General features: G+C 35.6%; 1 protein-coding gene across 6 annotated transcripts in view; it reads left to right on the top strand.

Annotated features, from left to right (window-relative positions):
• RABGAP1L (RAB GTPase activating protein 1 like) overlaps nt 1–13,130 on the top strand; it is an 891,828-nt gene that overhangs the window by 586,338 nt on the left and 292,360 nt on the right. For all 6 annotated transcript variants that reach the window (XM_037825297.1, XM_037825298.1, XM_037825302.1 and 3 more), the window contains 2 exons: nt 4,818–4,943; nt 7,521–7,664. In XM_037825297.1, the coding sequence (XP_037681225.1) occupies nt 4,818–4,943; nt 7,521–7,664 (270 nt within the window). The remainder of the gene's footprint in view (nt 1–4,817; nt 4,944–7,520; nt 7,665–13,130) is intronic.

Genomic DNA, 13,130 nt, shown 5'->3' with positions numbered 1-13,130 from the left:
TATCATTAATTCCCCAGGTGGGGAAATTAATATTTCCACATTTTCCCCCAGTCCCTCAAGGGTGCTTTGCAAATGCATTTTTATTCTCTGCCCAAATTACTCTGGGATGTATCAGGGCTTCACACTAACCTGTACAAACCAACCAGATTTCACTCCCTATTCAATGTTCCATGTAATTATGTTGTTTGAGTAACCTGACCATACAAGTTAGATTATACTGTGTGTTACAAAAATATAAATTTTGCACCTAATAAATGTCTCTTCCTTTGGTCTCACACAGAAGTTGAAGTTTTAAAAACACCATCACTATCATCCTTTACCCTTTAGTCTGATTTACCTTAGTCCTAACCAAGTCCATTATGTTCATATCTCTAAGTGAAATCTGATCTCTTTATTCAAACTCCTTGACATTTGTTGTATGGGGTAATGCTGATATTCATAGCTGCCAGACTCTGCCTCTGAGTCTCAGGTGTCATACAGATACCCAAGATTCCAGCGACCAACCTGGTTATGCACAAAAAGCTCAGCATCTCAGAATTTAGAAATAGCCATTACAACTCAGGAATAGATGAAACTGTGGTAAGAGCTTACATTCTAGGAACCTTTGCAATAAGCTTTCCCTTGATAACCTCAGACTCAGTTCTCAGAGTTTGCACATTATTGTTAGTCCATATTAGTGAGGCATTATAATGTTTTTGTTTTCATTTCTGATTTATTTCACTCAACATACTGTCCTCAATGTCCTTTCACCTCATAACTTCACTCCTTCTTGTAGCGGCTCAATATTCCATTTTATGTATACACCACAGTTCGCCATTTTGTTCGTCAGTCAATATACCCTAGGCCACCTACATCCACTGCAAATCATGAATACTGACACCATAAACCCTACAGTGCAAATGTCCATTTTTGTCCCTCTTTTCAGTTCCTCCAAGTATATACCCAATAACCAAGTTGCAGGACCATATGGCAACCCCATGCTTAGCTTCCTGTGGAACCACCACACTGCCCTCCGAATGGGCTGCACCATTCTACTTCCCCACCAACAGTGATAGGTACATCCCTTTCTCCACATTTTCTTATACTTGTATCACTCTGTTTATTTTTTTAGGTGGTTTTATTCACACACCATATATTCCATCCTAAGTAAACAGTCATTGGTTCCCTGTATAATCATATAGTTATGCATTCACCACCACTATCTATATAAGGACATTTCCAATTCTTCCCCAAAGAAAGAAGAAGAAGTGAAAAAAGTAGAAAGAAAAAAGACAAAGAAAGGAAAAAAATGACAACTAAAAAGCAACAAAAGAAAAAATAAAATTAAAATAAAATACAATAAAAAAGTCAGACAACACCACCAATGTCAAGAATCCCGTACCCCTCCCTTATATCCCCCTCTTATAGATACTTAGCTTCAGTATATTGCCTTTGTTACAATTAATGGAAGCATATTACAGTGTTACTGTTAATTATAGACCCTAGTTTGCATTGATTTTATTTTTTTCCCAATACCATCCCATTTTTAACACCTTGCAAAGTTGACATTCATTTGTTCTCCCTCATGTAAAATCATATATGTGCATTTAATCACAATCAATGACCCCTCTAGGTTTTGTTAGTTATACAGTCCCGGTCTTTATCTTCTATCTTTCCTTCTGGTGTCCTACATGCCCCTAACCTTCCTCTTTCAACTATATTCACAGTCATCTTTGTTCAGTGTACTTACATTATTGTGCTACTGTCACCCAATATTGTGCTCCAAACCTCTCTCTCCTGTATTTTCCTATCTGTCTGCAATCCTCCCTTTAGTATTTCTTGTAGAGCAGGTATCTTGTTCACAAATTCACTCAATGTCTATTTGTCTGAGAATATTTTAAACTCTCCCTCATATTTGAAGGACAGTTTTGCCAGATATACAATTCTTGGTTGGCAGTTTTTCTCTTTCAGTTTCTTAAGTAAATCAAACCACTGCCTTCTCGCCTACATGGTTTCTTCTAAGAAATCCTCACATAGTCTTATTGAGCTTCCTTTGTATGTGATGGATTGCTTTTCTCTTGCTGCTTTCAGAATTGTCTCTTTGACTTTGACATTTGATAATCTGATTATTAAGTGTCTTGGTGTAGGTCTATTTGAATCTATTCTGTTCGAGGTATGCTGCACTTCTTGGATCTGTAATTTTATGTCTTTCATAAGAGATGGGAAATTTTCAGTGATTATTGTCTCCATTATTGTTTCTACCCATTTTCCCTTCTCTTCTCCTTCTGGGACACCCATGAGACATACATTCATGCACTTCATGTTGTCATTCAATTCCCTGAGATCCTGCTCATATTCTTCCATTCTTTTCCCTATCTGTTCTCTTGTGTGTAGGGTTTAAGATGTCCTGTCCTCCGGTTCATGAATCTTTTCTGCCTCTTCAAATCTGCTGTTGTTTGTCTCTATTTTGTTTTTCATCTCTTATATTGTGCCTTTCATTCCCATAAGGTCTGCCAATTGTTTTTCCAAATTTTCGAGTTCTTCCTTATGTCCGCCCAGTGTCTTCTTTATATCCTTTATCTCTTTTGCCGTATCTTCCCTCAACATGTTGATTTGATTTTTGAATTGATTTAGGAGATTTGTTTGATTAATAATTAGTTGTTTCAATTCCTATATCTCAGTTGAAGTATAAGTTTGTTTCTTTGACTGGGCCATATCTTCGTTTTTCCTGATGTGATTCATAATTCTTTGTTGTCTAGGCATCTGTTTTCCTTGATTGCCCCAAACAGATTTTCCCAGAGCAGACTAGTCCAGGTCTCAGGAGGAGGTTGTATTCAGTATCAGGCTTCCCTGAGGGTGAGACCCAGCAGATTGTGAGACTTTTCTATGAGGCTTCTAGACTGTGTTTTTCCTATCCTGCCCAGCAGATCAGGCTTCCCTGAGGGTGAGACCCAGCAGATTGTGAGACTTTTCTATGAGGCTTCTAGACTGTGTTTTCCCTTTCCTGCCCAGCAGGTGGTGCTTTTTAGCCCATAGCTCTCCACTTGTGTAAAGGGGTGTGGTCCCTTTAATTTTCAATGGACCTTTTCCTGCCAGGGGCCAAGGGTGTCAGAAACCAAGCATAAGTTGTTTCTGGTTCCCCACACCAGGCCCTGGTGTCTGAATTCTGTGAGGGAGGGCAGCCACTTGAGCTGGGCCCCACCCCCCTTTTCTTAGGAAAGATACACCCTTTAGGGAATTATCTTCTACACTTGAATTCCTCCTTTGTCTTTCTGACTCTGTTAACACCGCTCTTGCCTGGATCAGGGCTGACAATTGAAAATGCCTGAGGTGTTCTCAAATGAGCTATTCAGGATCAGAGGAAAAAAAAAAGGAAAAAGAAAAAAAGCGCCTTTTCAGAGCCAGTCCCCAGCACCCCAATTTCACTGGTTGACCAGTGTTGGTACCTGGTTCTCTGTGCCCCTTTTCCTTGGACACAGATGTTTTCCAGTATTCTAAGTTGAGTTGTCTCCAAAAGCCTGTTTTTATTTATGTGTGTGTGTTTTTTTTTTTCTTCCATTAGCCCTGTCTCCTCTCTGCCAGGAAGAAACTCAGGTTCCCTTCCTACTTGCTCCAGGTTTATCTGTGCTTGTAGCTTGTATTCAGTAGTCCAGATTTGTTAATTAAAACTGCAGTTGGAGCTTGGTTGAGTTAGTTTCCCTTGTTCCAGGTAACCTGCTTCTTTTTCCACAGGAAAGTGTTTCAGCTCAGCCTGCCATGCCAGTGGGGGGAGGGGCACCAGCTCCACAGTTTGGGGAGCTTTACTTACAGTTCTATGCTGCAATCTCAGCCATTCCACCCATTCCAGACTGGCGTACGGTGTGTATTCAGTCACAGGTGTCCCTCAACAGTTGTTCCAGACTATTTTCTAGTTGTTCCTGGCTATTTACTAGTTGCTCTGCTCATTAAATCTTAATGATAGACGCTCATGAGACTCTTTCCTAAAAATTACCTTTTAATAGAAAGAAAAGTAACGACATCAAGATTCTCAGGGGACAATATGGCACTATCCATCAAAATTTAAAAACACATTTATCTTTAAATGTAACAGTCCCTCTTTTGGGAATGTGTCTACCTTGGCATATGTACCAAATGATGCATATACACTGTTGTTTATTTCAGCTCTTGTTTATAAGAGATTAGGAACAACCCAAGTTTCCAATAATAGGAAACTGGTTAAATAAACTATGGTGTATCTACATAATGGAATACTGTGTAGCTTTTTAAAAAATAAAGAGGCAGCTATGTACTGAGATGGAAATAGTTCCAATTTATATTATTAAGGAAAAAAGCAAGATACACAACAATATATATATGGAATACTATCTTTTATGTAGGAAAGGGAAACATAAAATAAATGTAATTTCATTTATTTGCATAAAGGAATACCAGGAGGATACATGAGAAATTATTGAGTTAAGAGGTATGCAAAAGGAGTGGGAGAGAGGGGTAGGTACAGAGACATAATAATGACTAGCAGTGAAATTTTTACTTTTATATCTTTTTATATGGTTTTGTCTTTGAACCATGTGACCATATTACCTATTTTTTAAAATGACCTAATGAATGAATGACAGGATGATTACAATTAGTAAAAGAGGGAGATTTATTCCAAGTGAGGAGGCTGGAAGCTTTGAACACAAATTTTATCTATGTCACTCTGTAAAGGGCTGGCTCTGAAGGACTGTATTCATTACAGGGCCTTCACCCATTTTTACTAAGGTCTAATGACACAAACTTGTCTGACATTCTGGCCAAATACCACTCAGTCATGTCTATATGTATATGTTTTCCTTTAGATGCCAGAGGAACAAGCATTCTGTGTTTTGGTAAAAATCATGTATGACTATGGTTTGCGAGACCTCTACAAAAACAACTTTGAAGATCTTCATTGCAAATTCTATCAGATGGAGAGACTAATGCAGGTAAATAAAACTTAGGAACGTTTATCACTTGGGTATGTTGAGTTGTATAAAAAGTTGAGTTGTATTGATGATCAATAATGTTAGTTATAGAATTTTAGTGGAATACTACAGAAAATGTTAATAGATTTATCTCTGATAAATAAATATATTGGTCTTCATGTTATATTTATTTAGCAGTTTGACTATTTTGTTAAATAGTCTCACATTTTGAATATTCAGTTTTAATACACTTTGAAGTGAGGGTGTGGTTAGTTATGTCAATAGGAGACTGTCAAGAATTAATTGTAGAGGAATGAAGATATTACTGAATAAAAGATTGAAAATACCTAAGAACTGTCTTCATATTAATTGACATTACTACTGTATTTGGGTACATATATAGAAGACACTTGGAAAAGATAGAAAGTTCTTGATAACAGAATAAAAACACCAAAAATACCAGCAATGCAGAGACATATTTTAAAGTTTTTTCCATATAATTTCTTGATCTCAAATGGTGTAGTTGTGCTTCATAACATACATATGTATGTGCAAATGTATTGTATAATAAAATAGATTCTTTTTTATGTACCAAATACAGCACAATAAAAAAGATTTTAAGCAAGGGCGTACATTTTTAGTAGGCGTGACAAAAGGGATTATTACGTAACTTTGAAGTTCCAGCTGAAGTTGGAAATCTTGTATTTACAATGGGTCTATTCAGAATGTTCTATTCAGGAATGTTGGGAACCCAAGGAAAAGGTAAAGTAAATGTGTGGACAGATTGAGTCCATATTGGTAAGATGGTTGAGGAAGGTTCGTGGGATGTGGGAGTAGAAGTTGGGAGCTCAGTGACATGACCCATCAGGTGACCCATTTGTGTCCAAAGAGTAAAGGTGAAGCCAGAGGCAGACTGAAAGAGCAGAAAAACAGGGGAGTGCAGGATTGAAACTCTGTAGTCAAGGAGCAGATTTACTGGGAGAAGGGATTGTATGGAGGTAGAAGATCTTAAAAATGAAGAAGAAATAAAGGAGGGAAATGTCAAATGAAGCAAAAGGACGATGATAAAGCAGCATTGAAGGGGGAAGCAATGCAGTAACAATGGACATTGAAAGAAATAAGCTCTTTTTAAAAGTCTTAATTCTACCAAGTAAATATTTTAAGATCATTTACCTTTTACCTTTCATATACAAAAGTTCATGTGTTTTCAAGATCTGTATTCCTAAGGACTTTGAGAATCAAATACATGTACCTGATAGATAAGGAGCAAGTCTGTGGTATTAAGGAGAAAGCCACTTACATTTAAAATACCTGGTGGGTACATTTGGGTATCTTTTTTTTTTTTTTAATGCAGTTTTATTAAAATATAGTCACACAGCATACAAAACATCTGGAATATACAGTCACTGGCTCACAGTACCATCACATATTGTGCATACAACCCTATGATCAATTTAGAACATTTTAATTACTTCAGAAAAAAAAAAAAATAGTAAAAAAGAAAACCCAAATCCTCCCATACCCCTTATCCTCCTCTATTATTGACCCGTAGTATTGGTGTAGTATATTTGTTACTGTTTATGAAAAAATATTAAAATACAATCCATGGTTTGCAATAGGTACATTTTCCCCTGTTATTCCTCTATTAGCTCCTTGTACTAGTGTTGTACATTTATTCTAGTTCATGAAAGAAATTTTTTTTATATTTGTACAGTTAATCACGGACTTTGTCCACCACAAGATTCACTATGTTATACATTCCCATGCTTTAACCTCCAACTTACCTTCTGGGTGACATACATGACTCTGAACTTCACATTTGGGTATCTTTTAAATGGAGAACCTTGTGCAAGAAGTAGTTTTTTGTTTTGTTTTGTTTTCATTGTCTGCTTATGAAATACAAAACTGAATCATGTTTTCACTTATCTTTTTTGCCTTTGTTTTTCAGTTAAGGCAATAGCTACTGAGTTGCCTTCCTGCTTTTGAAAAAGTATTTGCTTCTTTAACTTGGGGAAGGAAAATAAAGGCATTTCTAGGAGACATCTAATTTCATACATTTTACACTTGTGCAATTTCTTACTTTGCCATTTTTAATATGTCAAAAATATGTTTTTAAAAGTATGTCATGGGGTTTTCCAAGTATCCCAAAAATAAATGTACTAAAATTGTATCATAGAAAACAGGTATTGTAAATATTCAGTTGTTTCAAAAAGTAAGATGCCTTTTCTTCCTGGCTAGTTAGGAGTTGACTCTGAATGGGAATGTTGTGACTTGACCCTGGAGTCACTATAGTGGGTGACATTCATTAGCCTTTGGGAGTTCTGTCACAGCTAGCATTTCCCACGAAACAAGAACAATCAAGTGAGCAAGAGATGATTTTTATTATGTGTTCATAATAAGTATGTCTTTATTTCCCTCAGTTATCTGTCATATTCCCAATTCCCATCTCCTGTTAACTCTTCTTTGTGGTTATATAAAATGCAACAAAGGCTGGAATAGAGTGAAAAAGTAATCACAGCGTATCATAAATTGTAGTTGCGGTCAGAAATAAAGCTTCTTCAGTGTTCCTCCCCCTAAAGTTTCCACTTTGACTTTTAGGAGCAGTTACCAGACCTGCATAGCCATTTTTGTGATCTGAACCTGGAAGCTCATATGTATGCATCCCAGTGGTTTCTCACTCTTTTTACTGCCAAGTTCCCGCTCTGCATGGTCTTCCACATCATTGACTTACTGCTTTGCGAGGTAGAGTGACTCCCATCTTTCATACCTAAACCAGAATAGAAAATATATTCTACTCAAAATGATTACAGTTTTCTTCATTTTCTTTTATCCTGTGACTTTATAATAGACATTGACCAAAAAGGTCTATTTGAATTTTTAGTAAAGACTATTTTAATTGCATTTTATTTATTTGGATGAATGAGAATATTAGGACACACATAATTCCTTCAAAGTAAAATGAATTGGTTAAGTTTGTATAATTAAAATCATAGTAAGTCTATAACTGTGTAATAATATATTACTGATACAAAGGACCTTTAAAGCTAAATAATGAATTTGGAATCATGTGTTTTTAATATTAATATAATTATACTCCAAAATGAATATAAATGAGATTTTTACAATAATTAAATCCTCAATTCATAAGCTATCTCTGTGTATATGATGTTTGAGATTATTACCAGATGAGAAATCAACTAGGCAGATATATTTTATATTTTTTGTGATATATTTTAGGCAGAAGAATATTTCAAAAATTAGTTTTCAAAATTCCTTAGGTATCTGTACTTCTTTATTTTATGCTGTTTAGTTACTTAGTGGCTACATTTATTTAATTCGCTCTTTTAAAGAATTGAGTAATATTACGTATGGATACATCTTATATTGTCTGTCAAAATGTTTGACAATCTTAGCAGAGAAAGAGAACTTGCTGGATGAGAAGTATGCATTTTTTAATAAGTATAAGTTCGTATAAAAATATAGCTGTCTTAACTTACAAAAAAAGGTGTAGTAATCTAAAGTATAAGCTTATGTACTCGATTATAAGTCTAATATAATCTAGGCAGTTTTGTATTGTGATATACTTTTTTTAGCATAAAGCTTCTTTTTCTTAAAAGTCTAACCATTTTACTTACCCTAAGAATTTGAACTTTAAGTTTAAAAATATATTTCTAAAAATAAAATAGGATAAAATATGTCGGCCCTATAAAGCATAACAATGTTATTTCTCACCTACTACAGCAGCAATCCATTTTGCATGCAAGCATATCTAGGCTTTTTACTCTAGTTGCCATATTCACAGTACTTGAATGTTTCAGAGCATTTTCTAAATGTGTAAAATTTTAACCGTTTTTAAGAATTCTTTGACAAAGAAGAGTTTGGGTGACTTGCTGAGGGCCACAGAATAGGTTCCTAAATCCTGAATATGTAACAGCTAAAGAATCTGATTAACATATTCTCCTGTTCATTTTGCTTACAAATTAGTTTCTAAAATGCCTTTCTAAATTTTAATATAAAGTAAGAATGCAGAATTAGGAGCTAAAACCTTATTCAAAGTCAAAATGGTGTGATCATATTATATGAAAAGCAAATTTAGGCATTTGTACTAAAATTTCTACTTTGCCTGATTATCTGAACAATTCTGACTCCCCTATTTTAGTGCAATACTCTTAAAATCCAAATTCACATTTTTGAGTTCTATAATATTTAAAAAGCTAATACTAAAAGCTAAATTTTATAAAAATGTATATATTCATAGGCCTTACTCATTGCATACTCAGCTGAGTCTGATCTTCCATGGTATTTCATTAAAAATAGGAAAGTGGGGGTATAACATTTTAACACTTTTTGCTTTCTATATAATAGGAGCTTGCAAATATTTATTATCAACCCTTCACATTTTTTTGCTGAAAGACATTATCAATTTCATACCAGATTGGTTTCATAGTGTTCATTGTAGAAGAGGGAATGAAATTAATATGCTTAATCACACCAGTTAAATGGGGTTGGGGTTTCTCAGTCTCCCTTATAGAGTAATCACACTGTCCTGTAGTCTCTGGAATAGTGACTTTCTAAAATTGTCTGTCTGAATCGTAGCACACCTGTTATCAGTCTTCTGGAACCTGGACTCACAATTTCTCAGGAAATTTTGTCTTGAAGGTACTTGAATTTCTAATGGCAGTTTCTAAGATGATTAGCAACATTTATGGTAGTGAAAAGAAATGTAAATTCATAAGCCTTCTCATCAGTTTTCAACTGTGATCACAGTGTTTGAAAGATCATAATGTTCATTAAAATTAATAAGAGCATCTTAATTATTTTCCCTCCTTTAAAACCTGTACCAGGTAGCTGTTTAAGGAAGTTGCATAACTTGCTAAAACATGGAGTAGGTTGTAATTACAGCATCACGGTATCCAGGAAAATAAATGATGATATCCCTTACCAGAATAAAGTGACTTTACAAAATAAACTTTATTGGAAACAATATTATGAATGTTTCAGGATATTCGTACTTTCCACTAACCCATCTTTGTCAAAGGATTATTTTCCAAAGGAAATTTTTGAATAAACTTTTACTTCCTGCCTGTCTCTGTTTATTATTCTTTGTCCCTGTCCTTCTTGTAGTTAATAAAATATTTATATCAAAAGCTATTTTTTCATATACGATAAAATATTTTAAGAGAAGAAAATGGTAACATAGTCTTGAATAGACCATCCTATTAGATGATAGAGCCTAATAGATGATAGATCTATTAGAATGATATGATCCTAATGGATCAAACAATGTTTGCTACTGTCATATTCTCTCTTTTTAAGAAAGCAATTCAAATCTTGATAGTTATGAATTAATATTTAGTTTCAAATAAAAAGGAACTTCTCAAATGGAAGTGTTGATTTTTCAAAGTTTACCATTCTAACAAAAAAAATATATTGATCCGTAAAATATTTTGCTCAAAGACCCTATTGCAAAGTGAAAAAGAAAGACATTGAGTTTGAGACTTTACTCTTAGAAAGCATGTCATTGTGTTACGTTTTTCTTAGTGTGGTAGCCTGGAGCTATGTACCCCAGAAAAACATGTTCTTAATCTTAATCCATTCCTGTGGGTGTGAACCCTTTGTAAATAGGTCCTTTTGATGAGGTTACTTCAGTTAGGGTGTGGCCAACTGAATTAGGATGGGTCTTAATCCTATTACTAAAGGCCTTATAGGGAAGGCCACAGAGAAAGAAAGACACAGGGAGCAGCGAAGCTATAAATAAAGGGAACCCAGAAGAGAAAGGAGAAGCCAGGACAGGCTGCCATGTGCATTGGAATGTGACAGAAAAGCCAAGGACCAAGGATCACCAGCTGCCAGCTGCAGAATGCCACAGTCTTTTGGGAGAAGGTATTGCCTTGATGACACCTTGGTATTGGACTGCTCTAGCCTCAAAACAATGAGCCAGTAAATTCCAGTTGGTTTGAGCCAACTCATTGCATGGTATTTCTTTTAGCTGCCAGGAAACTAAAACACTAAGCTATATGCTTTTGAAGGATTTCTTTCATCCTAAGGTCAAGAATATGAAGTTTATTTAGTATTAGAAATGGGGAGAATTTTAGTAGACTTTGACATTGCAGTCTGAAGCAAAAACTCCAAGTTATAATTTTATTTAACATACTTAAAGTACTTAAGATGAAAGTCCCTTTCTTGGTTAAAGATGGATAGCAATAAGATTTAAAACTAGAGTTTAAAAATACACTTTCTTATAATTAGATGAATGGAACTAGTTGTAGGTTGTCATTTTAGCCAGTAATTGAAATGAAAATCCGTTTTTAAAAAAAGAACAAACCTTTTGTTTTATTGTCTGCCACTATCTGTATGGAGAGATAAAAAAAGGCTAAGAAAAAATATTAACAATTACTGTATAACCTTATGCTGATCACCCACCAAGAATAGAACATTGTTTTCTGTAGAACTTTTTATTGAAGTATAGCAGAATAAAGAAAAATGTACGCAAATTAGTGTACAATTTGATGATTTTTCACAAAATGAACACACTTACATAATCAGCACCTTGATCAAAAATAGCAGAACATTATCTGCATTCCTGCATTCCAGAAAGTCTGTCCCACCACACACACACACACACACACAAACACACACACACACGCCACCTTGCCCCTTGTGCTGGTTTGTATATATTGTGTCTTCCAGAAAAAGCCATATTCTTTAATGCATTCTTGTGGGGGGCGGACATATTAGTGTGAATTGGGTTGGAACCTATTGGTTCAGTGTCCATGGATATGTGACCCACCCAACTGTAGGTGATAACTCTGATTGGATCATTTCCATGGAGGTGTGGCCCCACCCATTCAGCTTGGGCCTTATTTAGTTTACGGGATAACTAATAAGCTCAGACATAAGGAGTGAGCTTGCTACAGCCAAGAGGGATACCTTGAAGAACGCAGGGAAGCTGAGAGACAAGCTGCAGATGATAAGACAGTTTGAAGATGGCTGTTGAAAGCAAACTCTTGCTCTGGAGAAGCTAAGAGAGGACAAACACCCCAAGAGCAACCGAGAGTTACATTTTGAAGAGGAGCTGTGGCCTAGGGAGGAATGTCCTGGGAGAAAGTCATTTTGAAACCAGAACTTGGAGCAGATGCCAGCCACGTGACTTCCCAGCTAACAGAGGTTTTCTGGATGCCATTGGCCATCCTCCAGTGAAGGTACCCAATTGTTGGTGTGTTACCTTGGATACTTTATGACCTCAAGACTGTAACTGTGTAACCAAATAAATCCCCTTTATAAAAGCCAATCCATTTCTGGTGTTTTGCATCCCGGCAGCATTAGCAAACTGGAACACCCCTCTCCCAGGGGTAGTCACTATCCTGACTTCTAATACTATAGATTAGTTTTGCTTGTTTTTCAACTGTATATAAATGGAATCATACAGTATGCACTCTTTTGTTTCTAGCTTTTTTCATTTGGCATATGGTTGTGAGACTCAACCATATCATTGTATCTAGACATGGTTTGTTTGTTCCACTGTGTGAATATGCTATACTTTGTCTGTTCTTCCATTCTATGGTTGATGGTCATTTGGGTGATTTCCCGTTTGGGGCTATTATGAATAGTGCTGCTGAGACCATTCTTGAACTTATCTTTTAGTGAACATATGTATGCACTTCTGTGGGTACACAATTAAGAATGGAATTGCTGGGTTACAGCATTCATTTGTTCAGTTTTAGTAGCTACTGCCAAACAGCTTTATGAAGTAGTTATTAAAGATTATCTTCTAAGGTTTTATTCGGTGATGGTCTGGTCTTCCTTATGATCAAGGGTAGTTTTTTAGCTTTTGTTTTTATTTTTGTTTTGTTTTTAAGTGGCATATCCTAAATGAGATCAGAGTTCGTGAATATGTAACAAGATGAAACTCATTTGGGGATTGAAGTCATTCACTTAACTCTAAACTCGCATATGGATGTGCAGAGTAGACCATTTTTGTCCTTCTATGAGAGAAATTACCCTGAGTAGACAATCCAGCAAAGTATCCAGTTTGAGAAGAAGCAACAGAGAGACAGTTAACACTGGAGTTAAGATATTGGGCTCTTTAGTCAGCCTTTCCTGGTTCACCTTATTCAAGTTACTTGACCTATTTAAGCCTCAGTTCATCTGTAGAATGAGACTAATAATACCTATCTCCCAGGTTTGTTGAAAGATTAAATGAGATTA

Source organism: Choloepus didactylus, chromosome 2, assembly GCF_015220235.1.
Source record: "Choloepus didactylus isolate mChoDid1 chromosome 2, mChoDid1.pri, whole genome shotgun sequence".
Lineage (NCBI taxonomy): Eukaryota > Metazoa > Chordata > Mammalia > Pilosa > Megalonychidae > Choloepus > Choloepus didactylus.
Note: the sequence above shows the minus strand (reverse complement) of the source record. Positions and strands in the feature narration are given on the sequence as shown.